This window comes from Symphalangus syndactylus, chromosome 10, assembly GCF_028878055.3.
Source record: "Symphalangus syndactylus isolate Jambi chromosome 10, NHGRI_mSymSyn1-v2.1_pri, whole genome shotgun sequence".
Lineage (NCBI taxonomy): Eukaryota > Metazoa > Chordata > Mammalia > Primates > Hylobatidae > Symphalangus > Symphalangus syndactylus.
Window position 1 is genome coordinate 24,783,739 of NC_072432.2, and position 26,615 is coordinate 24,810,353.

The 26,615-nt window shown below is 36.6% G+C and overlaps 1 protein-coding gene across 1 annotated transcript in view; it reads left to right on the plus strand.

Annotated features, from left to right (window-relative positions):
* MALRD1 (MAM and LDL receptor class A domain containing 1) overlaps positions 1–26,615 on the plus strand; it is a 690,246-nt gene that overhangs the window by 392,701 nt on the left and 270,930 nt on the right. The window contains exon 29 of the mRNA XM_063611006.1: positions 22,787–22,970. Within this exon, the coding sequence (XP_063467076.1) occupies positions 22,787–22,970 (184 nt within the window). The remainder of the gene's footprint in view (positions 1–22,786; positions 22,971–26,615) is intronic.

The following is a 26,615-nucleotide window of genomic DNA, read 5'->3' on the forward strand; positions in this document are numbered from 1 at the left end:
TAGTTACATTTATTTTGGGGTTAATATTATTATAATTTATATATAGAACCTACCTACATGAGGGCTAAAAGAGTCCCAATCATTTTGCAGTTTACTGAGTATCTTCTGTGTAGAACACAGATAGATGTTGATAGAGGAACACAGAGATTTAAGACATAGAATTTGCCTTGAATGCAATCCCAGTGAGAAGCTTATGTATGCCGCATATCACTGTATACACATATGAATGCAGCCTAAATCTCAAATTGCATACACTAATTTCCTGAGCTAGAAGCATCAATGGCTGTAAATACTTTGCCTCTCTTACCTGTCCAGAATCTCTGACCAGCATCAACGTTCTCACCTTGTGGACAGAATAAAGAACAATTTGACCCAGCGTCTCTTTCCTCTACTGACTTAGTTTCTCCTTGGGGTGGGGAGGGAGGCTTTGGGAGATGAGGTGTTGGCAATTAGGAGATGGGTGGATGATCTCCAAGTGTTTCACGGAGATTTCACGGCGAGCTCCATGTTTAATTAATTTCGTCAAAGGTTTTCCTTCTTTATGAAGCTCATGCATAGGTTTATCTGACTTCCTCTTTTTTCTTCTCTTAGACCTGAACCTAGGAAACTGCTTCAGAAAAGTCTTCTTCACCTGAAATTGCTCTGATCTGATTCTGAAATCTTTAACTCTGAAATTTTAATCCCTGAATATGATCTTCTGCCATTTTATTTCTCAAATGACTTTTCTATCTCGTGGTAACCCCAAATCCCCCTTATTCTCCTAATCTCTGCCTCTTCTTTTCCTTCATAAACACCACCATCATCACCACCACAGGAACTACTGGGTGCTTCCAGGTCCAGATGCTCTCCAAAATCATTCACATATATTATCTCTTTTAATTATCACAACCTTATGGTTGAGGTGCTAAAGTCCACACATCCCTATCCATAAACTCTTTCGATCATTTGAAATGTCAAAAATTTGAAAAAAAAAAATCAGGCAATAGAAAAGTTACATTATTTAAACTGCAAGCATACTGAAATGTTTAAAGTTTACGTATAAGTTAATCCCATTTTGAATTTTCAGAAATAAGAAAAAATTAACTGTAGACTATTTTAGATTTGCATAAAATGTATTCTACAGAAATAACCATAAATTCAAAGTCTAAAAAGCTCTGAAGCTTTTTAAAAAAACTGTAATTCATTTGCCCTCAAATTTGACAAAAACTGACGTGAGCCCATTTGTAGTCTGAATTTATTCCATTGAACATAAATAGCCATATATTTTACTTTGGAAGTATTCCTGTATCTTATTGTGGAACTGCTATTACAAACTTACTGGGCTATTACGCGTAGTATATCGTATGTGTACTATAAGAACTTTCTAAAGTTTAAGCAATTCTGAATTTAAAAACACACTTGACCACAAAGGCTTGAATTAAGGGACTGTAAATACATATTACTATTATCTTCATTTTACAACTGAGGAAAACAAAGCCAGAAGAAATTGAGTGACTTGCCCAAAGTCACATGCTAGTGTGATGTGACTGGGAGTCAAATAGAGTCACTTAGGCCAGGCGCGGTGGCTCACAACTGTAATCCCAACACTTCAGGAGGCCGAGACAGGTGGATCGCCTGAGGTCAGGAATTTAAGACCAGCCTGGCCAACATGGTGAAACCCCATCTCTACTAAAAATACAAAAATTAGCCAGGTGTGGTGGCTCACACCTGTAATCCCAGCTACTCAGAAGGCTGAAGCCAGAGAATCACTTGAACCCGGGAGGTGGAGGTTGCGGTGAGCTGAGGCCATGCCATTGTACCCCAGCCTGGGCAACAGAGTGAGATTCCATCTCAAAATAAAACAAAACAAAACAAATAGAGTCACTTGGTACTCAGAGCCTGTGTCCAGTTGCTGCTAAGCCTGTGGGTTTTTTTGATACCTGCTATAGCCCCCAATATTCTCAGCCCTATCCTAGATATTTTACCGCCATATGTTCAGTTATCTTCATCTGATTTCTAGTTCTTGATATTGATCTCATATTGATCATTTCCATTAATGAATTTATGATCCAATGTCAACTAGATCTTCAGTGTGACCTTTCAATTCTCCCACTTATTCCAAGGCCATGCCTACTCTCAGGCCTCTCAGCTTCACCTCCCCAAATTCCCTACCATCTTTAAGATTCCTGCCCTGACCCATCCCACAAATCCTTGTCATAGACGCTTTCAGAATATGGCCAATGTACCTAGTCATGACTTCTTGAGGTCTTTAACTTACTATTGATGTTCTCAACATCTCACACTATTCAAAGTTCCCAAAATATTCAAACACTTCCATACTCCAGTGCCTTCAATCATGCAGTTTCTTGGTTTCTTTGCTTGGAATTTCCTCATTTTCTTTTTCTTTTTCTTTTTTTTTTTTGAGTTGGAGTCTCACTCTGTTGCCCAGGCTGGAGTGCAGTGACGCAATCTCGACTCACTACAAGCTCTGCCTCCCGGGTTCATGCCATTCTTCTGCCACAGCCTCCCAAGTAGCTGGGACTGCAGGCGCCCACCACCACGCCCGGCTAATTTTGTTTTTGTGTTTTTAGTAGACATGGGGCTTCACTGTGTTAGCTAGGATGGTCTCGATCTGACCTCGTGATCCACCCACCTTGGCCTCCCAAAGCGCTGGGATTACAGGTGTGAGCCACCGCGCCCGGCCTCCTCATTTTCTTTATGCTCTTGCTGGTATCCTGTTCACTTTCCAAGGCCCATTTCAAGTGCTACATACTCTATTACACCTTGCTAATTTCATATATGTCCTTCATTTCACTGAGAGCCCACTAAAGTACTCTCCCTTTTTGCTATAATATAATAAAATTTGCTCACACACTAGTATAATCATTACGTTTTCCTTGCCTTTTATCTGTGAGCTCCTTAAATCGTGTATTCTTATTTTCCCATGTGACACCCAGCTCTACTGACACATAAAAGACGCTTAATATTAATTGGATTGGAATGAAAATTTGACCTTAATGTGTATTGTATCTGTACAGGTTTCATTATGTGTCGTCACCTGCGCTAAGGAGTATTAAAATGTATTGAGCAAGTTAAATATGCCTCGTTCGAGTTTGTGTAAAACAAGAGTAAATTTAAGTTGTGTTTCTATTATTATAACATTTTACCAGCAAATAGAAGGGTGCCTAATATAGACTTGATGCTCCATATATGGGTTGAGTAAGTAAGACAAAAATAAATTTATCATGTTGGGATTCTAATCTTTAGTTAATAAACCATTTTTTAATTTTAATTTTTATTTCAATTTCTGGTGTACATGTGCAGGATGTGAAGGTTTGTTACATAGATAAATGTGTGCCATGGTAGTTTGCTGTACCTATTAACCCATCATCTACGTATTAAGCTCATCATATATTAGCTATTTTTCCTAACTCTCTCCCTCCCCTGCCCCATGAACAGTAAACCAATTTTTATTCTACTTAATTCACATCCTGCATGAATTAATGGCCAGATTTCTCTCTTTTGTTATAGACTTAATTCTTCCTTTAATGCTTTGTTGTTTTAGCGTAAGGTTCATTTTTTAGGTTTGTACTTCTTTTATTTTTCAGTACGTCTTTCTAATTCATTAGTATATTTTGAGAGTAAAAGTTTGGATATTTTGACTTGTCTATTGTTAAGGAAATACAAAATAGCATTTCTATTTTGGAGAATCCAGCAATTTATTCAAGCCAGAAAATTCTCCCATTCCCTTATATGTATACAGTATATACTTTTCTGAGTAGTAACATATTTCTATATTTTATTTTTATGTACTGTTGGATAGTATTGGTTTTCAGAAAATTTCACATTGAACATTTTTCTTTTAGCACTCTTCAAAAGACTTTTATTCATTTATACCCAATGTATGCAGGTGTTCTCTGGGAAGAGAAATTGGTACAATAATCTTGGCTTGGAATTTGTTGTTCCTTTATACACAGTTGCTGTTTCACATGCATACGTTTGTTTTATTTTCTCTCTCATTATTCCCCACCCTTCAAGGAAGACAAGTGAGCTGAGTTATGTCCAATAGTTTTGCCATAAAGTACTATTCTTCTGTTTGCATTGAATGGTTATCAACCTTCATGAATGACAGTGTGCCACGGGACAGATACAGTCATTCATAACTGACACTTTGCTTTTGACCTTGCTGCCTTTACTTATTACTCTTCCTGTCAGGTGCTTCCTAAGGATTTTTCATGTTTTATTTTTTTCCCATTGTTCTTCTATGTTCTACCATATGAATTTTTTTTTCTCCTTCAGGAACCAAATGTAGTGTGAAAGACAGTGAAAAACAGCCATCAACCACTAAGTGGGAAGTCATCTTGAATGTCATGGATTGGGCTTTTAATTAGGTTAGTGAGCCTTTTCTATACAGAGAGTATAGTAAGGACCTGGCATGAGTCATTCTGAATATAACTTTGTCAGAGCAATGAGCAACATTAGCTGTTGTCTGTCATAGACAATGCTTACTCTTTTTTGTGTTAGGTAAGATTGAGAACAATGATAGTATGCCTCAGGAAAATCACCTATGTAAATGAAACAATTCACTGTTTAGGAAAAACACCCTTTGGTGAATTTTGAAATGTTTAATTTATATTTGTGCAATTTAGTTATACAATTTAAACTAATTAAGATTATTTTTTACCTATATCACAGAAAGAATCTGAAATCTAATAGTTGGATAGGGAAGTTTTCAGTCAACTTTTAGCCAGTTGTTACAGTTCCATGAAATGCCTTAATTCATTCACTTGAAATTAATTGATTAAATAAATACTTATTTAGTGCCTTCACAATGCTCTGTTTTAAGCATGGGAAATCCAGAAATGAATGAAGTGGAGAAAGGGCTTGTCCTCGTGAATCTTAAGTTGTGATGGGAAGACAGACAATTAACAAATATGATTTTGAAAAGAGAAGTGAAAGGTGCTATAAAAAAGCAGGTTGATTCAACATGAATAAGAATGGAGCCCATTTTGAAAGTTCTGAAAAGGCTTCTCCAAAGTGATATTTGAAGAGAAAAAGCCAATCACTAAATATTGCTTTTCTGCAATTCCAATTATTGCATTCCTGATATGTTTTCTCTTTCTCCCCAAAACTTACAATATCCAAAGGCTCTTGTGAACATTTCAAAGAGAAAACTGAATAGCTTTGGATGCTTTATAATAAACACATTTTAAAATTACATTCTTTACATTCCATGTACACTCAGTATCTGTTACGTAATATACTTGCAGTGCCTCTGCACACATATATGTATATATAGATACAGTTATTCCACTTACACTTATTTATTGAACACTTATTATGTGCAGGGCACTGTGTTAGGTACTCCTTATCGGATTTTGCCTCTCCTTATATTATTTTTATCTAATGAAAGAGACAGGTATTTATCAGGTTATCATACCAGGGAAAACTGTATATAAGTGTAGTAAGTGCTAAGAAAGAGAAGTATATCCTGCTCGCAGAGTGTATGGCAAGGAGGCCTGCCTTTGTTGAGGGGGGTCAGTGAAAGCTCCCATGAGGGCATGATTCCGCTGAAATGTGTAGAAATTAAGGAGGTTGAAATGGGGAAAGACAAAGTGTATTTCCTATAGATGTCCTGAGATGGGAGGGATCTTGGGTCACTGGAAGACTCTTTGAAAGGGAATGTGTGACTGGAGCAGGAGTGAGGAGAAGCATGATAGGAAATGAAGTTGGGCAGAGGGCCTCTGAGCCCTTCTAATATGACAGCCTCTTAGTGTCATATTATGGTATCGATTTCATAAGATCACTTGATAAGTCAAATTTTGGTCAACAGTCATGTCAGATGGCTTATTGGACATGCTTTAGGACATTGTGAAAATTTTTTAACTCCATTAACTATATTGAAGATCTAGAGGCAGCTGTCAGATGTTGCTTTATTAACTTCCAATCAAGAGCATAGCAGAAAATGACCATTTGAACATGGAGAAAAAAAAATGAACATCTGTGTGGAGAATAGAAAGGCTCAGTGAGAGTCATGCACGGGAACTGTGACCACTGTATAGACAGACATGGGGCAAATAATGGCCAGGGTGAGAATGTGGTTTCTATTTCCATAGGAAGACCCTTGAAGGACCTTTGCCAGCAGTTATATGGCAAACACACACACACACACACACACACACACACACACACACACACACACGGATATTTATATCATATTTATGTGTTTGTATGAATGAAAGAGAAAATAAACTTTCTATCATATATAATATAAATGAATTTATGGTTTTGTAATTGGAAACCCTGGAAAACAGAGAAAGACTGGTATGGTAAAAAGCAAAGTGATTACTAAATATGGTTTCTACCTCTTCAGCTCCTTTGATGTTCATAATTTGCATTAAAATTCCTCCTTCACCTTTGAGTTGCGTATTGGCCCAAATCTTTAAAGAAAATTGTCAGTAAATAAATATTTCAGATTTAAAGAACACTATTCTAGTAAAGAATGGGAGGACATTCTGTCTGTTTAAAACGATTTTATAAAATGTTTGTCTAAAATAAAATGTCTAAAATTACACGTCTACCCAATGTGTATATTGATCTCACCTTCGTAATTATTCTCTCAGGGAAGAAAATTTCCTGTAAATGCAAGAGCCACTGATACAGGTATTTCTCCAAGAATAATAGCTGTTTGCAAGATATTTCTGTAGATGAGATTTTATGTAAATTTAAAATAGTCTACATTAATTTCATTTTATTTTTAAAAATTCAAAATATAATTAACATTATATAAACTTTAAACATTTCAAAATGTTTGCAGTTTAAAGAATATAACTTTTCTCTTACTCAATTTTTTTACAAATTTTTAATATTTTAAATGATTTAAAGAATTATATATATATTAATTTAGATTCAGATATTATTCTACATTGAAGACACTCCTTTCCATTTTTTTAAAGGTATTTAAAAATATTTTATTGTAACTATGGAGGATTTTAATACCAGAAAACCATCTATGTAGCTTGAAATATTTTTATGTTCTAATATTTTTCCGAGGCAAAAGATAAATCTAGACCTTCATGGCAGTGATTAGGGCCACACATGTATAAAATGATTTTTCTTTTGTTGTTGATTAGATTCAAAATGATTCCTGTATGGTGCTGAATATTTTTATTTATTATTTGCATGATCTGCCTTAAACATAGCTTAAGGTTTAATTGATAAAATGTGAAAAAAATTAACAACAAAATAATTATTGGACATACCAGAGACAAAAAGAAAGTTTTATTTAATTAAAATATTGAAAGCTATGCTCTATTATATTAAAAATGAATAAAGGTCAGACAGTTCTTACGGTTATTACTTGTTCTGACTTTGTCAGATTCAATTTGATAAATTCTCATTACATGTGGGAATTACACAAAAATATACACAATGTATTTTATAATATATATTTTATTTTATAATATCCTATTTATATTTAGAGAGAGCAGCTTTGCAGCTTTTAAAAATTTATTTAATTAACTGCCTTATTTTAGAACAGTTTCAGATTGAGGTAATTATTGCAAAGATAGTACAGGGAGTTCCTGTAAACCTCACACTCATTTTCTCCTGTTTTTAACATCTTACATTAGAATAGTACATTTGTCACAATTAATGAACCAATATTGTCCGCTATTAGTAACTGAGTCCATACCTTATCCAGATTTCCTTGGTTTTAGACTAATGTCATTTTCTGTTGTAGTACTCAGGCCTTCCTAGCCTCCTCTTGGTTGTGACAGTTTCCCAGTCTTTTCTTGTTTTTGGTGATCATGACAGTTTTAAGGCATACTGATCAGGTATTTTTTAGAATGCCCATTAATTGGTATTTAATCTGATGCTTTTTTTTTAATGAATAGATTGAGGTAATATGTTGGAGAATAAGACCACAGAGGTCCCATTGTTATCACATCGTGTCGAGTCCCCAGTATCAAAATGCAAGGTCATGGTCACCAGACTTGATAAAGTTGTCAAGTTCCTTCCCATATCCCTGGAAAGTTGCTGTCCCTTACGCCGTTTTTGTACTTTTCAGAAGAAACCCACTGTGTACAGCCACGCTGATGGAGTGAGAAATCATTGTCCACCTCCGTAAGGGTGGAGGATCTATGTAAATCGTTTAGAATTCTTTAGCATGGGATGTTTATCTCTTCTCCCATTTATTTCTTTATTCAACCATTTATTTATGTTAGTGTGGGCTCATTCATATTTATCTTGTAATGTGGGTTATAATTCAATAGTACTCTATTTGTTTTGTTGCTCAAGTTGTTCCAGCTTTGGGCACTGGGAACTCTCAGCAGCTGTATCACCTGATGTATCCCCGTTATTGTGGGAATTTATTTAAGCACTTTCTTACTTCAGCCCTACAAGATGTCCCAGGCTCTTGTAGATTGCAAGACGAAGTCCTAGAATCAGCCATTTCTCCAAAGACCACTGGTTCTTTTATTGGAGGATAATATTAGCAGTGACAACTGAGCACTGTGTTGCTTGCGGGGCCTCTCAGCTGACAGAGCTAAGAGACCTGAGTCTATGTACAGATCCGTGAATATACACATATCTATAAATATTTGTATATGCAATCATCTGTATCTAAATTGATCTAAATACAATTTTATATTATTTCCAACTACAGTCTATTACCACAGGGGTCATTCCAGTCTTCTCCATTAGCTTAACTGTAATGTTTCACTCCAACAATGAGAAACCTGGTTTCTATATAACATTCCATTAAAATGGTTCCATCCCCTAACCATTTAATTAATCATTTAATTTTTGTAGACGTGGATAGTGCTTTCAGAATTGTAGACCTATACTCCTGTAGGAAACAGCTTTAGTAACAGTGCTTACATGCAGTTCCTTTTCCCTTTAGTTTTACAGACTCCATCTCATTTCCCCATTTTTCTAGGTCAATATCTTATTTCCACTCATCCCTCTATGAGGTTGTTTCATACATTTGTAATATATTTGCATTCATTGGTCAGATTCTGCGTTTCTTCCTGGCATACTTCAAAACTCCTAAATGATCTTTTTAAATGGCTTACTTTTAATGGCATAACATGCTGTTAAGTTGTATGAGTTTTGACAAATGCTTAGTATCTTGAGCTTACCATTACAGTGCTATACAGAAAAGTGTCACTGCTCTAAAGAAATCCCCTGTTCCTCACCTATTCAGTTATCTTCCCATAGCCCTGGACCACTGACAGTCACTGATAGCTTTATCATCTCTATACTTTTGGGTTTTCTAGAATATTATGACAATTACATTTAGGAGGAGTATTTGAAGGGGAATATAATGATTCTTCAAACACTGAAAGGGCAACGAATATTAGCAAAACGAGTGTGATTTTTTTTGTAGACAGGATTCTGTAGCAGAAGAAAATGACAAACACCCCAAAAGGACAAGGCCACAATTCGGAGCTTAAATCTTTGTAGTTAACAGATAAATGATATGATGGCTTGGGTATTGGTCCTAAGATCACCTGTTTTGTTTCTTTGTTCTTCGTTTTATTTTGTTTCTTCTTTTTATTTATTTATATTTTCTTTGTTTTTGTTCATATTTTCTTCGTTTTTGTTTGTTTGTTCCACTGCTTTGTATATTTAATGTTTTGGCTGAGAGGGCCCTGATACTGATATGATTTTCTTTCTTTCTAAGTAAATAACTTCCAATTTCTGGAAGCTCGTGACATTTTCTCTTAAGCTTGGAGTTTAGAAATGTCACCAGGACGTGTTTCAATCTTAACATTTTGAATTGTTCTTCAGCCCAGAAATTGTCTTTTATTATTATTATTTTTTTGTTATTGTTTCTCCTCAATCTATTTCTCTCTGGAACTCACATTTGGATCTAGATTTCCTGAATCCATTCACATTGCTTGTCTTTTCACTTACAATATTCATTTTTTGCATCTTGCTTAATAGTGTTAATAATAAATATTATTTGAATATAATATCAACAACTAATGTTATATGCTAATGCTAGCTGCTTATAAGGGCTGAGCTTAATTTTAAACCTGGCAGTCTACCTTCAGAGCCTAGAGGCCCATCGATACAGTAATACATGCTATATTTTGAGATAACCTCACTTATTTCAGATCACATATTTGGCTTCTAGAAATCTCAATTCTATTATTCATTTAAGCTTTTTTCTGAAATAATTTTGTCTTAATAGACCCAGTTCTTTACATCCTCAAATTGCCCCATTCCAAGTCCTTCCTTACAATTTTTGGTAGTTTCTTTTTGAGAACGTGTCTTTCTCTGCTATTAAATATGACTTGATAGAAGTCCCTGATGTGACTTTTAGATTTTTTTATTTTAAATTGTGGTAAAATCTATTCAAGAGCTCTTTTCATCTTGCACAACTGAAATTCTGTATCCATTACACTCTAACTCTTCTTTCTTCCCTCCCCCAGCCCTTAAAAACCACCATCTCACTTTCTGTCTCTGTGTTTCTTTTTTTACTCTAGGTGTCTTATATAAGTGGAATCATGGAGTAGTTGTCTTTTTGTCACTTCTCTACTCTGCACAATAGAAATATAAATATGTCTTCAAATATAAAAGTGTCCTCAAAGTATACGCATGTTGTAGCATGTGTCAGAATTGGCTTTCTTTTTAAGGCTGAATAATATTCCATTTTATGTATATACCACATTACATAATGGACTATATATACCACATATCCATTCATTTGTGGATACACATGTAGATTCCTTCCACATTTTGCTATTGCAAATAACGTTGTTCTTAACATGGATTTACAACTATATCTCTTCAAGTCTCTGCCTTCAATTACTTACCCAGAAGCATAATTGCTGGATCACATAGTAATTCCTTTTTTAGTTTTCTGTAGAACCTCCATACTGTTTTCTACAGTGACTGTACCATTCTACATTCTTTCCAACGTGCACAAGAGTTCCAATTTCTTCGCCTCTTCACCAACACTTGTTATTTTGTTTTATACTAGCCATCTCAGTGGGTGTGAAATAGACGTGGTATGATTTTGATGGTTTACTTTAGTGTTCATACAGGCTTTTGGGTTCTCTTGAGTGGTGAGTGACTTTTTTTCTTGTGCCCACCAGACCCCACAGCTCAGACAGAAAAGCCTTCTTTGTAGATTGCAGCGTGAATAATGTTCAGCAAAAACGTTTTCCAGAGGATCTATCCCAGGCTCTTCTGAACTCAATGCCTGCAACATGGGTACCATTCACCCAAGATTCACTGGCAACCAATGCTTTTTCTTGAATCCACTGGCTGTTTACTTTCATAGTTATGTGTCTCCATCAGGGAACTAGGAGCATGATGAGGTCATGGATATGTTTACAAGATGCTAATTTCCTCAAAATTCTCACAGATTATACTTGAAAACTACCCATCTGTTGCATTTTAATTTGTAATTGTTTTTAAAAATTACAATTTTAATTAAAATTTAATTTAAAAATTACATAAAACAGCCATTATTATGTTCATTGTTAAACATTGTTCTGAAAGATTAAGGCAATGTACAAATAAAGTTAAAAGAGAGAAGCTGGGCATGGTGGCTCATGCCTGCAATTCCAGCACTTTGGGAGGCCAAGGCAGGGGGATGGCTTGAGCCCAGTAGTTTAAAACCAGCCTGGGCAACATAGTAAGGCCCGCCTGGTCTCTGCACAAAAATTAATTTAAAAAATGTTCACTCATTGTAGTGGCACATCCTTGCAGTCCTGATGGTGGGAGGCTGAGGCAGGAGGATCACTTGTGCCTGGGAGGTCAGAGGCTGTAGTGAGCTAGAGTCACACCACTGCACTCCAGGCTGGGCAACAAAGCAAGACCCTGTCTCAAAAAACCGGGGGGGGGGGGGTGGTGGGATAAGTATTAGCAAGGAGTAAATAAAACCGATGCAGTAACAAGACAATATAATTAAAAGTCAAAGTATTTAGAGTGCAGTACATTAGCTATACAACTATACTAATTAGCTAAAAATATAGTTTTCTTTCTTTATTTTAATGTATTTAGTGTGTGTATATATAGATATAAATAACAAGTATATAATATGTGTACTATTGTTTGGAATGTGTCATATTTTTCATTTTGTATTGTATGTATTTTATTTTACGTTTTATCCCCCTTCCCCACTCCATTTCCCTTTTACTCCATAGGCAGCCTTTCTAATGTATATTCTTTGGTTGTATGCATTTTATCATATGTATGCTATTACTTCGAGTGTGTCAAAACTTACATTTTGTTTATTACATTTTCCCCTTCATTCTATGTCTTAAAGATCCATCTTGGCTTTGATGTATACATCCAGTCCATTGCTTCTCCCTGCTGCGAAACATTCCCTGGGGCGTACTTATCACACTTTAGGTATCCATCCTACCACCGTCTGATTGCCAACAAGTCTGAGCATCTGTATGCTTGTTGAGCTGTTGTCTCCTGTAGAATGTTTAAAAATATCTCTTTCACATTTTTCTGTCATTTTCGCATTGACTTGGGGAGAGGTCTGTTTATATACTAGTTTTTAGTCCGTAGTCTATTTATGTTTCAATTTGTATTATGGTAAGGCTTATTGCTATTCTGTTTCATATTTTTTCAAGTTTTACATTTTATTTTTGTTCTTATGAGAGTTTTTATCTATAGCTTAAAACCCATTCTTTTTTTTTAAATTATACTTTAAGTTCTAGGGTACATGTGAACAACATGCAGGTTTGTTACATATGTATACATGTGTCACGTTGGTGTGCTGCACCCATTAACTCATTATTTACATTAGGTGTTTCTCCTAATACTATCCCTCCCCCGCCATAACCCCACAACAGGCCCCGATGTGTGATGTTCCCCACCCTGTGTCCAAGTGTTCTCATTGTTCAATTCCCACCTATGAGTGAGAACATGCAGTGTTTGGTTTTCTGTTCTTGCGATAGTTTGCTCAGAATGATGGTTTCCAGCTTCATCCATGTCCCTACAAAGGACATGAACTCATCCTTTTTTATGGCTGCATAGTATTCCATGGTGTATATGTGCCACATTTTCTTAATCCAGTCTATCATTGTTGGACATTTGGGTTGGTTCCAAGTCTTTGCTATTGTGAATAGTGCCGCAATAAACATACATGTGCATGTGTCTTTATAGCTGCATGATTTATAACCCTTTGGGTATATACCCAGTAATGGGATGGCTGGGTCAAATGGTATTTCTAGTTCTAGATCCCTGAGGAATGGCCACACTGACTTCCACAATGGTTGAACTAGTTTACAGTCCCACCAACAGTGTAAAAGTGTTCCTATTTCTCCACATCCTCTCCAGCACCTGTTGTTTCCTGACTTTTTAATGATGGCCATTCTAACTGGTGTGAGATGGTATCTCATTGTGGTTTTGATTTGCATTTCTCTGATGGCCAGTGATGATGAGCATTTTTTCATGTGTCTTTTGGCTGCATAAATGTCTTCTTTTGAGACGTGTCTGTTCATATCCTTTGCCCACTTTTTGATGGGGTGGTTTGGTTTTTTCTTGGAAATTTAAGTTCTTTGTAGATTCTGGATATTAGTCCTTTGTAAGATGGGTAGATTGTAAAAATTTTCTCCCATTTTGTAGGTTGCATGTTCACTCTGATGGTAGTTTCTTTTGCAGTGCAGAAGCTCTTTAGTTTGATTAGATCCCATTTGTCTATTTTGGCTTTTGTTGCCCTTGCTTTTGGTGATTTAGTCATGAACTCCTTTCCCATGCCTATGTCCTGAATGGTATTGCCTAGGTTTTCTTCTAGGGTTTTTATGGTTTTAGGTCTAACTTGTAAGTCTTTAATCCATCTTGAATTAATTTGTGTATAAGGTGTAAGGAAGGGATCCAGTTTCAGCTTTCTACATATGGCTAGCCAGTTTTCCCAGCACCATTTATTAAATAGGGAATCCTTTCCCTATTTCTTGTTTTTGTCAGGTTTGTCAAAGATCAGATGGTTATAGATGTGTGGCGTTATTTCTGAGGGCTCTATTCTGTTCCATTGGTCTATATCTCTGTTTTGGTACCAGTACCATTCTATTTGGGTTACTGTAGCCTTGTAGTATAGTTTGAAGTCAGGTAGCGTGATCCCTCCAGCTTTGTTCTTTTGGCTTAGGATTGTCTTGGCAATGTGGGCTCTTTTTTGTTTCCATATGAACTTTAAAGTAGTTTTTTCTAATTCTGTGAAGAAAGTCATTGGTAGCTTGATGGAGATGGCATTGAATCTGTAAATTACCTTGGGCAGTATGGCCATTTTCACGATACTGATTCTTCCTACCCATGAGCATGGAATGTTCTTCCATTTGTTTGTGTCCTCTTTTATTTCATTGAGCATTGGTTTGTAGTTCTCCTTGAAGAGGTCCTTCGCAACCCCTGTAAGTTGGATTGCTAGATATTTTATTCTCTTTGAAGCAATCGTGAATGGGAATTCACTCATGATTTGGCTCTCTGTTAGTCTGTTACTGGTGTATAGGAATGCTTGCGATTTTTGCACATTGATTTTGTATCCTGAGATTTTGCTGAAGTTGCTTATCAGCTTCAGGAGATTTGGGGCTGAGATGATGGAGTTATCTAAATACACAATCATGTCATCTGCAAACAGGGACAATATAGGAGTGGTGAGAGAGGGCATCCCTGTCTTGTGCCCGTTTTCAAAGGGAATGCTTCCAGTTTTTGTCCATTCTGTATGATATTGGCTGTGGGTTTGTCATAGATAGCTCTTATTATTTTGAGATACGTCCCATCAATACCTAATTTATTGAGAGTTTTTAGCATGAAGCGTTGTTGAATTTTGTCAAAGGCCTTTTCTGCATTTATTGAGATAATTATGTGGTTTTTATCGTTGGATCTGTTTATATGCTGGATTACGTTTATTGATTTTCGTATGTTGAACCAGCCTTGCATCCCAGGGATGAAGCCCACTTGATCATAGTGGATAAGCTTTTTGATATGCTGCTGGATTCAGTTTGCCAGTATTTTATTGAGGATTTTTGCATTAAGGTTCATCAGGAATATTGGTCTAAAATTATCTTTTTTTGTTGTGTCTCTGCCAAGCTTTGGTATCAGGATGATGCTGGCCTCGTAAAATGAGTTAGGGAGGATTCCCTCTTTTTCTATTGATTGGAATAGTGTCAAAAGGAATGGTACCAGCTCCTCTTTGTACCTGTGGTAGAATTGGGCTGTGAATCCATCTCATCCTGGACTTTTTTTGGTTGGTAGGCTACTAATTATTGCCTCAATTTCAGATCCTGATATTGATCTATTCAGGGATTCAACTTCTTCCTGATTTAATCTTGGGAGGGTGTATGTGTCTAGGAATTTATCCATTTCTGCTAGATTTTCTAGTTTATTTGCATAGAGGTGTTTATAGTATTCTCTGATGGTAGTTTGTATTTCTGTGGGATCAGTGGTGATATCCCCTTTATCATTTTTTGTTGCATCTATTTGATTCTTCTCTCTTTTCTACTTTATTAGTCTTGCTAGCAGTCTATCAACTTTGTTGATCTTTTCAAAAAACCAGCTCCTGGATTCATTGATTTTTTGGAGGGTTTTTTTGTGTTTCTATCTCCTTCAGTTCTGCTCTGATCTTAGTTATTTCTTGCTTTCTGCTAGCTTTTGAATGTGTTTGCTCTTGCCTCTCTAGTTCTTTTAATTGTGATGTTAGGGTGTCAGTTTTAGATCTTTCCTGCTTTCTCTTGTGGGCATTTAGTGCTATAAATTTCCCTCTACACACTGCTTTAAATGTGTCCCAGAGATTCTGGTATGTGGTGTCTTTGCTCTCATTGATTTCAAAGAACGTCTTTATTTCTGCTTTCATTTTGTTATGTACTCAGTAGTCATTCAGGAGCAGGTTGTTCAGTTTCCATGTAGTTGAGCAGTTTTGATCCTGAGTTCTAGTTTGATTGCACTGTGGTCTGAGAAACAGTTTGTTATCATTTCTGTTCTTTTACAATTGCTGAGGAGTGCTTTACTTCCAACTATGTGGTCAATTTTGGAATAAGTGTGATGTGGTGCTGAGAAGAATGTATATTCTGTTGATTTGGGGTGGAGAGTTCTGTAGATGTCTATTAGGTCCACTTGGTGTACAGCTGAGTTTGAGTCCTGGATATCCTTGTTAACCTTCTGTCTCGTGGATCTGTCTAATGTTGACAGTGGGGTGTTATTATTGTGTGGGAGTCTAAGTCTCTTTCTAGGTCTCTAAGGACTTGATTTATGAATCTGGGTGCTCCTGTATTGGGTGCATATATATTTAGGATAGTTAGCTCTTCTTGTTGAATTGATCCCTTTATCATTAGATAATGGCCTTCTTTGTCTCTTTTGATCTTTGTTGGTTTAAAGTCTGTTTTATCAGAGACTAGGATTGCAACCCCTGCTTTTTTTGTTTTCCGTTGGCTTGGTAGCTCTTCCTCCATCCCTTTATTTTGAGCCTATGTGTGTGTCTGCATGTGAGATTGGTCTCCCAAATACAGCACACTGATGGGTCTTGACTCTTTATCCAATTTGCCAGTCTGTGTCTTTTAATTGGAACATTGTGCCCATTCACATTTAAGGTTAATATTGTTATGTGTGAATTTGATCCTGTCATTATGATGTTAGCTGGTTATTTTGCTTGTTAGTTGATGCAGTTTCTTCCTAGCCTTGATGGTCTTTATAATTTGGCATGTTTTTGCAGTGGCTGGTACCAGTCGTTCTTTCCATGTTTAGTGCTTCCTTCAGCAGCTCTTGTAAGGCAGGCCTGGTGGTGACAAAATCTCTCAGCATTTGCTTGTCTGTAAAGGATTTTATTTCTCCTTCACTTATGAAGCTTAGTTTGGCTGGAAATGAAATTCTGGTTTGAAAATTCTTTTCTTTAAGAATGTTGAATATTGGTCCCCACTCTCTTCTGGCTTGTAGAGTTTCTGCTGAAAGATCCATTGTTAATCTGATGGGCATCCCTTTCGTGGGTAGCCCGGCCTTTCTCTCTGACTGCCCTTAACATTTTTTCCTTTATTTCAACTTTGGTGTATCTGACAATTATGTGTCTTGGAGTTGCTCTTCTCGAGGCGTATCTTTGTGGCATTCTCTGTATTTCCTGAATCTGAATGTTGGCCTGCCTTGCTAGGTTGGGGAAGTTCTGGATAATATCCTGCAGAGTGTTTTCCAACTTGGTTCCATTCTTCCTGTCACTTTCAGGTATACCAATCAGACGTAGATTTGGTCTTTTCACATAGTCCCATATTTCTTGGAGGCTTTGTTCATTTCTTTTTAATCTTTTTTCTCTAACCCTGTCTTCTTACTTCATTTCATTCATTTGATCTTCAATCACTGATACCCTTTCTTCCAGTTGATCGAATCAGCTACTGAAGCTTGTACATGCATCATGTAGCGCTCGTGCCATGATTTTCAGCTCCATCAGGTCATTTAAGGTCTTCTCTATGCTGTTTATTCTAGTTAGCCAGTCATCTAACCTTTTTTCAAGGTTCTTAGCTTCTTTGCAATGGGTTCGCATATCCTCCTTTAGCTTGGAGAAGTTTGTTATTACCAATCGTTTGAAGCCTTATTCTGTCAGCTCATCAAAGTCATTCTCCGTCCAGCTTTGTTGCGTTGCTGGCGAGGAGCTGCATTCCTTTGGAGGAGAAGAGGTGCTCTGATTTTTAGAATTTTCAGCTTTTCTGCTCTGGTTTCTCCCCATCTTTGTGGTTTTATTTACCTTTGTTCTTTGATGATGGTGACATACAGTTGGGGTTTTGGTGTGGGTGTCCTTTTCGTTTGTTAGTTTTCCTTCAAACAGTAAGGACCCTCAGCTTCAGGTTTGCTGGAGGTCTATTCCAGGCCCTGTTTGCCTGGGTATCACCAGCAGAGGCTGCAGAACAGCAGCTATTGCAGAATGGCAAACGGTGCTGCCTGATCCTTCCTCTGGAAGCTTCGTCTCAGAGGGGCACTGAGCTGTATGAGGTGTCAGTCGGCCCCTACTGGGAGGTGTCTCCCGCTTAGGCTACTTGTGCTCAGGGACCCACTTGAGGAGGCAGTCTGTCCGTTCTCAGATCTCAAACTCCATGCTGGGAGAACCACTACTCTCTTCAAAGCTGTCAGACAGGGATGTTTAAGTCTGCAGAAGTTTCTACTGCCTTTTGTTCAGCTATGCCCTGCCCTCAGAAGTGGGGTCTACAGAGGCAGGCAGGCCTCCTTGAGCTGTGGTGGGCTCCATCCAGTTCAGGCTTCCCGATCACTTTGTTTACCTACTCAAGCCTCAGCAGTGGTGGACGCCCCTCCCTCAGCCTTGCTGCCGCCTTGCAGTTCAGTCTCAGACTGTTGTGCTAGCCATGAGCAAGTCTCCGTGGGCGTGGGACCCTCCGAGCCAGGCACGGGATATAATCTCCTGATGTGCCGTTTGCTAAGACCATTGGAAAAGTGCAGTAGTAGTGTGGGAGTGTCCCGATTTTCCAGGTACCGTCTGTCATGGCTTTCCTTGGCTAGGAAATGGAATTCCCCAATCCCTTGTGGTTCCTGTGTGAGGCAATGCTCCGCCCTGCTTCAGCTCACACTCTGTGGGCTGCACCCACTGTCCAACAAGCCCCAGTGAGATGAACCCGGTACCTCTGTTGGAAATGCAGAAAAATACATTCTTATATTTATTTACCCTTATTAAATACTAAAAACTCTAGAAATAGATAAAGATGTCAGTTGGAAAAAAGAGAGGTATTATTTAAATGGTTTTAAAAAATGGCTAGTTATTTGGCAAAAACTTGTATATTCACTTCAAAAATATGAAATGGAACTTCCAAGGAGATCTATCTATTAATATGTTTGTACAATTTGAAGTAGTTCTGTCTTTTTAGTGTTTCTTATTACCTTTCTTTGCACAGCCCATTAAGGAAAGACTGGCATAAAGTATGAAGACAAACACACTATAAAATAAATATGCAATTTGTAAGACAAAAGGTCCATGCATATACTATATGTGAGGAATCAATTCAAAATTTGGAAAAAGGTTAAATTATAAGAAGAAAATAATTCTTCAATATCTCTAACCATTTTTGTATTAGTGTCTATTTTTTACTATTATTAATGTGGTTAATCACTTTTCCTATGCTTACTTCCTCTAGGTATTTTGATTAAAATCTATATCTATACAAGGGACAAGTCCCTCAGCAGTGGCAAAGTTATGAGTTGGGAGTGAGCAATTTTTCACTTTCACAGTTTTGAATGAATTTAAATCAGGATATTAAGTAAATAGGTGAAGGAATGACATGTGGAATAAAAATTTGGGGATTGACTACATTTAAAAAGTTTCTCTGTTAGGAACACACACACACACACACAGACACACACATACACAGAGCACGAGCAAGAATGAGAGCACTTTTATAGTAGTTTATTTTTATGACTTTTTCTCCTGTATTAAATTATTACATCTCCAGATAGGCTCCATGGCTTTTCACCTTTTTGTCACTGGCATCTAACATAGAACCTGGAGCTGTGTGAGCACAGAAAGTTTGCTGAATAAAGGAATGAATGAATGGATAAGGAAATAAACCTCCATTGCACATTTAGATGAGTATTTTTGTTAATTATAGGGATAACATTTGATGTTATGAAACAACAGCTGATATATTAGAATGATGTCTTGTAGTACATCATCATTAGGTTGATCTGTGGTTGGTATGCAAAATAATTTACCCTCATTATTTTTCTAACACATAAAATGATAGTGAATTCATTATTTGTCTCTTTTTTTTACTAGAAGACCAGTTGTAAGATTTAAGAAATGGTTCGCATTTTTTTTTTTTTTTATTTATTATACTTTAGGGTTTTAGGGTACATGTGCACAATGTGCAGGTTTGTTACATATGTATCCATGTGCCATGTTGATTTCCTGCACCCATTAACTCGTCATTTAGCATTAGGTGTATCTCCTAATGCTGTCCCTCCCCCCTCCCCCCACCCCACAACAGTCCCCGGAGCGTGATGTTCCCCTTCCTGTGTCCATGAGTTCTCATTGTTCAATTCCCACCTATGAGTGAGAACATGCGGTGTTTGGTTTTTTGTCCTTTTTGATTAGTGTGATCATATGCTCTTCTTTGATGGTGTTTGTTGAAAATTCTTTGAGGATTTGGCATAGCTAATGAGTGGCTTTATACACTGCAGAGGCAGATTAATAGGAAAACTTAGTAAAGTGAATTAAGTTTGTAAATCAAGACAGTCTTTTATCAATATCCAGCCTCTAATATTTCTAGGAGTCAGACAGACCACCCTTTCCTTTAATTTTTAATTTAATTAACCATCCCTTTGATTTCAAATCACTAAGACATCACTGAGAGTCAAAGACTAACCTTGAGAAGGACTTTTCTTCTTTAGTCATCAAAAAGATACGAAATTCCATTCATTAGGTGTGAATTCTCCACCCCTTTTAATACAGAAGTTACATGAATCTGTGGGTGTCAGGTTTGTTGTTGTTCTGATAAGGATGTTAATGATGTATCTATAAACTGTTAGTTGTTTTGCAAAGTTAATTTTAGACTAACTGATGCATAGTTGTGCTCTCTGTAACCATGCAGAGGAAGAAACACTTGATCAAACATCTTCATCTACCTCAGCAGAACAAGGCATCAGACATATTTATTAGCATTAGTTCCCTGAAAACATGAAAACATGAAGTTATGAATGTCTAGCTCCTTGGTATCCCCTTTTCAGACATTCCTTTTTTTTCCTCTTTAGCTTTTATTCTTTAAATTATGTGTAAATTACACATTTCATACCTATATGCTATAAATCTATTGGAATATTTTGCTTCACTTTTGTATGTCATTTCCCTAAATCTTCTCCTCTAGTCTACTGTTTTGATTACTAGCTTCAGAGACAAAGTTTTTCTTGTGAGTCATCATGAAAATGGGATGATCCAGGACCAAGGAATATTAACTGGGAACTAACCATAAACATAATACTGTGTATATCTGTATATTTTTTTCTTTGCCAAATTTCCATCATTATGATTTGTTAAATCATCTAGTTCCCAGAAAGGGCTAGACCTAGAATACGAAAGAACAGTGTATACAATCTAAGCCTCGTCCTGTGCTCCACTGGTTAATATGCTGTTTTAATGAAGTTGTCATTTTTGTTCGGTCATTGGGATTATATGTCACTTTATGCCATGTTACCTTATACTGGGACTGTTCATATATTAGAGTATTGAATTACTAGTTAACCAACCTCAGATATTCATGTTTACATAAGATTTTTAGAAAATTAATTTTTCCTTTTCAATTAAAAATTTTATTTAAAAACATTTATAGTTGTTACTTATATAATAGTTACATTATAATGGAATTTATGAAAATCAAAATAATATGATTATATAATAATATAATTTTTGGAATCTGACTGCTGTTAAAATTATCAATTTTCCTCCACATTCAATTCGCTTCATAAATCCTTTATTACATCCATCAGGGATAAGTGGTTTCTCCAACATGTTTCTCCTTTTCGGTTTTCCTATGTCAGCGATTTAAGCTTTTTGTAAGAAGCTACAACTTGAATAATTACACAGTATGAATAGAAGTTTGGATATCTAATGACATCTGGAACTAGAAACCCAGGGCCTCAGTAAACCGTTCAGTTTTAATCAAATATAAATAATTTGTGTAAATGCAAGGAAAGGTGGATTTTACTGAGTAGGGCAATTTGTTTTATTTTAGCTTAGTTTCGTTTATTTATTTATTTTGAGGCAGAGTCTCACTCTGTTGCCAGGCTGGAATGCAGTGGTGCGATCTCAGCTCACTTCAACCTCTGCCTCCTGGGTTCAAGCAATTCTCCTGCCTCAGCCTCCCAAGTAGCTGGCACTACTGCTGCGTGCCACCACGCTCAGCTAATGTTTGTATTTTTAGTAGAGACAGGGTTTCACCATGTTGGCCAAGATGGTCTCAATGTCTTGACCTCATGATCCGAGTAGAGCAATTTATAATAATGGTGTCTCTAAAAATTCCAAAATCAGTGTATTGCTAATTCTGCTAGTTTTTATTTTGGGAAATAGTTTAGTAGATTAATATGCCTCTGTTTCGTTGAGATAAACTCTGTCATAGTTATCATCAGAGATATGTTGAAGTTAAATAAAATATAGATAAAAATCTCTAAAAATTTTTTTGAGGGAAGCAAGAATTGCAATTTGGGGCATATACACAGACCAGGTGGTCTTCAGTATATCTGAAGAACAAAGAGAAGATTGGAGGTTTTATAAAAGAGAAATGTTAAAATAACTATTTGATACTATGCTTAGTACCTGGTCAACAAAATAATCTGTACATCAAACCTCCATGACAGGAGATTGCCTGTATAGCAAACCTGCCCACGTACCCCTGAACCTAAAATAAAAGTTTTTTAGGGGAGGAAAAAAAAAGAAATGTTCCATATTGTTGTTAAAGAAAGTTCATTGGCACTAGTAAAGTTGTGCGGAGCTGGAAAGCTCTAACTGGTGCATGATGGGTAAAACTAGTTTTAGAGTCTCAGCAGATTGTTTCAGTATCTGTCAGATACAACTAGTTTCAGGTTACAACTGTGAGTTTCAGGAGCCAGGTTTGTAGAGAGTTATATTTTTGGAGCAGTGTTACATGCCCTGAGTGCTTTCCCCGACCCCTGACCTCTTGACTCTGTTTGAGTTGGGTTTGACAAGAATGACTCAATTTGTGAGATCAACTTTCACAGATTCAGTGCTTCTTTGTTTTTTCAGTTTTTATTGGTCACATGCTTCTGAGATAAATAACCAGGTTTTGCCTCACACCACGTCATCTTCTTTCGTGTTTGATTATTTCCCTCATACAAACTTCTTTACTTTCAGACAGAGAAAGGACTATCAAAAGTATGGGAAGAAAGTAAGCAGAACCCTGGTAATCATTGGCAAAAGGCTGACATCCTACTAGGAAAGTTAAGGAATTTTGAAGTCATATTTCAAGGCATCAGAACAAGGGACCTGGGAGGAGGAGCTGCAATTGATGATATTGAATTTAAAAACTGCACGACTGGTAAGTTTCCAGAAAGCACTTCCATTTGGAAACACATTTATAATCTAGCCATTTTATTTTTGTTACACATGTTTAAAATGCTTTACTGTTACATATTTTATATACATACACTAATCAATGGAAAGGTATGATTTTATAATTGTGAACTTAAAACTATATGTTAAGAGATAATACCTATCTTAGTCTGTTTGGGCTGCTGTTACAAAATGCCATAAGCTGGGTAGCATATAAACAACAGAAATTTTTTCCTTGTGGTTCTGGAGGCTGGGAAGTCCAAGATTAAGACAGGCAGATTTGGTATCTGGTGAAGGCTCATTTCCTGGTTAATAGATGGCACCTTCTTGCTGTGTCTTCACTTGGTGGAGTCCAAGTGGAGCCCTTATAAAATGAGCTCCCTTGGGCCTAGTTTATAAAGGCACTAATCCCATTCATGAGGGCTCTGCCCTCATGACCTAGTCATCTTCCTGAAGACCCCATCTCTGGACACTATCACCTTTGGGTTTAGGATTTCAACATATGAATGAAGGGAGGAGAATAAACAGTCAGACCATAGCGATATGTTCTTCATCTTTCAATTGCACAAGTTACTCCCCTCTTCCTTCCATACCATCCACTTTCTAACATGAATAATTTTTCCCTTCTGAATTTGTTTTTCAATACAATTTTAAATGTGAGCCTAATATTTACATGTATTTACCTAATTTAAACTAATTATAAATGAACCAGTAAAAACAGGTTAGAAATCTGGTAGTTAGTGCATCTATAAGAAATAAATTCAATCAGGCAAAATTCAAGCAGAAATTGAGGTGAGAGCTGTGCTTGGGAGATTTAAAGATACTACTCCAGCCTGTGAACAGTAACTTGAAAAAAAAGTACTGCAATTTATCATGTTACTAAATGAGAAGTATAACTACACTTAGATTCTCTTTACAAAACTACCCAGAAAATGTCAAAAATAATTATAAATACATTTGTACAATTTCACAGTTTGCAAATTTCTTTCAGAGGAATTATTCCATTTGGTTTCCAAAATAATCCTGTGTGAGATATACTGCCAATGAAAGATATGCCTTCTGTGGTTTTCTATACTGATTCACTTGGCAGCAAGCCTCTGCGACTAAAAGAGCTAAACCTGAATGCTATTTAATTTTATTGTTGCTGTCATATTAAAATATTTCACTGAGGCAGTTCAAAAATGTGACTTTGGTTTTTTCGTAGTGTTACAGCATCTGCTCTTTTTATGAGCGGTACTGTTTCAAAAGATTCTGCTTAGAAATACATTCTTTAAACTTTGAATTCCCTCTCCTCCAACCTATGTTTCCAGAAAAGGTAGTTGTTACTCAGCTACCTTATGTTACATAAAACCAGAAATTATGTGTTTCATACCATGTAAGGAGCATGTAGCTCCAGGTATCTATGTCATGCCGGAGACAGGATTTGGGCTTCAAGATGCTGGGGAGGCAGTGTCTTAATGAAAGAAGATGAGGTTTTGCACATGTATTTGTGTAAAGGGAATCTTAGATGTGAGAATATGCTTCTTAAACTCTCTCCTAGTAACTTTCCAAGTAATATGTTGAAATTCTATTATGGTTAGTAACTCAATCTAGAAATGATTTTGGCAACTTGAAAAGGAAAAATTCTTCAAAACTTTCTTTAAGATTTTAGAAAGAAAGAAGCTTTATTCAATAAGAGAAATTCCTTTCCTCTCAAGGGAAGCAGAATGATTCCTAGATGGATTGATTCAGGACAGAAGGAAACTGAGAATTATTATTCTAGCTTTGCCAGTTTCATGTAGAAGTTTGCACTCTTTCTTCCCTTTTTTGTAATAGAGTTCTGTGAGAATTTACATGATTACAATTAATTTTGTTCAATTGAAGCCAACACTTGGCTTACTAAGTTATACTTTAATATCTTACATTTAGTGATCAATTGCTTTTAGGCCTATAGTTCTTTCTTTTTCATCAAGTAAAGAGGCATCATGTTGTCAATTATAGTTGAATATAGTAAATTACACATTTAATACATTTTCAGAAAAAGTAGCCATTGGTTTTTAACAGCCCAGCCATCTACAATTAACAAGGATTTTCAAATTGTTTTTCAGTTAAGATAGAAAACATGAAAAAATTATGAGAAAGTTTGAAAGACTATGAATGGAACTAAACAACATTCTTTTTAATCATCTTAGTGTTTAGCTTTATGCCGGTGAAATATCAGGGCTGTGTAACATGGATGATCAGAGGGAGCTTAGAGTGTAAGTTACACTAAGTTGCTTTCTGCGGTTGCCACTTTAGAAGATGAGAATGGTATTTAGCAAAACACCTCAAAGTCAGAAAGGCACTTTCTCATAGTGGTTAAGAACAAGGAGTCTCTAGTCAAATTATGTGGGCATGGCATCTGGCTGTGTCATCTGGCTCAGGTAAGTTTCTCCATTTTGCTTTGCATCGGTTTCCTCATCAATAAAATTGAGAAGATGAAAATAGTATTTTCATCATAAGTTTACGTGAATATTAAATACTTTAATACATGTGAAGTTCTTTGAATAGTCTTGGCACAAAGAAAAATTAATGTTACATTTTATTATAAAAGTGATCATCATTATTATTAACATGCCATATTCTCAAATGGTGCTTTATTGCCCTGTATTAGGAAACCAACTTCAGATCATAAACTACCAGTTTACCACACAATTTATCATGAAGTCATTGATGTTCTGCATTTGAAATAAATAACTTAAAAAATGACTGAATGTTTATTTCTGTCACATTTTACTAATCACAAAAAATCCCCATATATTGTATGCTACCATTTATGTGAAATGTACAGAACAGACAAATGTATCGAGACAGAGAGGAGGTGAGTGGTGACTTAGGTGTGAGCGAATGGGGAGAGGGGAATGGCTGCTAATTGATATTGGGTTTATTCATGGAGTGACAAAAATATTCTAATGTTGTTTATAGTGATCATTGTACAACTTCATGAACATATTAGAAACATTAAATGTTATATGGCTAGACTTAATGGCATGTAAATTATAAATCAATAAAACTTTTTAAATGAAAGGAATGACTTACCTTGGCAACAGAGCGAAACTCCCATCTCTGTAAAAATTTTAGGCCGGGCACTATGGCTCATTCCTGCAATCCAGCACTTTGGCAGGCTGAGGCAGGTGGATTAATTAAGGCCAGGAGTTCTAGACCAGCCTTGCCAACATGGTGAAACCATAACTCTACTAAAAATAGAAAAATTAGCTGGGCGTTGTGGCACATGCTTGTAATCCCAGCTACTCAGCAGGCTGAGGCATGAGAACTGCCGGTACCAGGGAGGCAGAGGTTTGCAGTGAGCCGAGATCATGCCACTGCATTCCAGCTAGGATGATGGAGCAAGACTCTGTCTGGAAAAAAAAAAAATTGAAAATTAAAACATAAGCCAGGCATGGTGGCTTGTGCCTGTAGTCCCAGCTACTCAGGAGGCTGAGGCAGGAGAATTGCAAGAGGCTAAGCCCAGGAGTTGGAGGTTTCAATGAGCCATGATCATGCCACTGCACTCCAGCCTGGGTAACAGAGTCAGACCCTGTCTCAAAGAAAAAAGATAAAGAATTCTGGAAAGATGGTGATAGTAGTGGCCTAACAGCTTTTGGATTCTCCC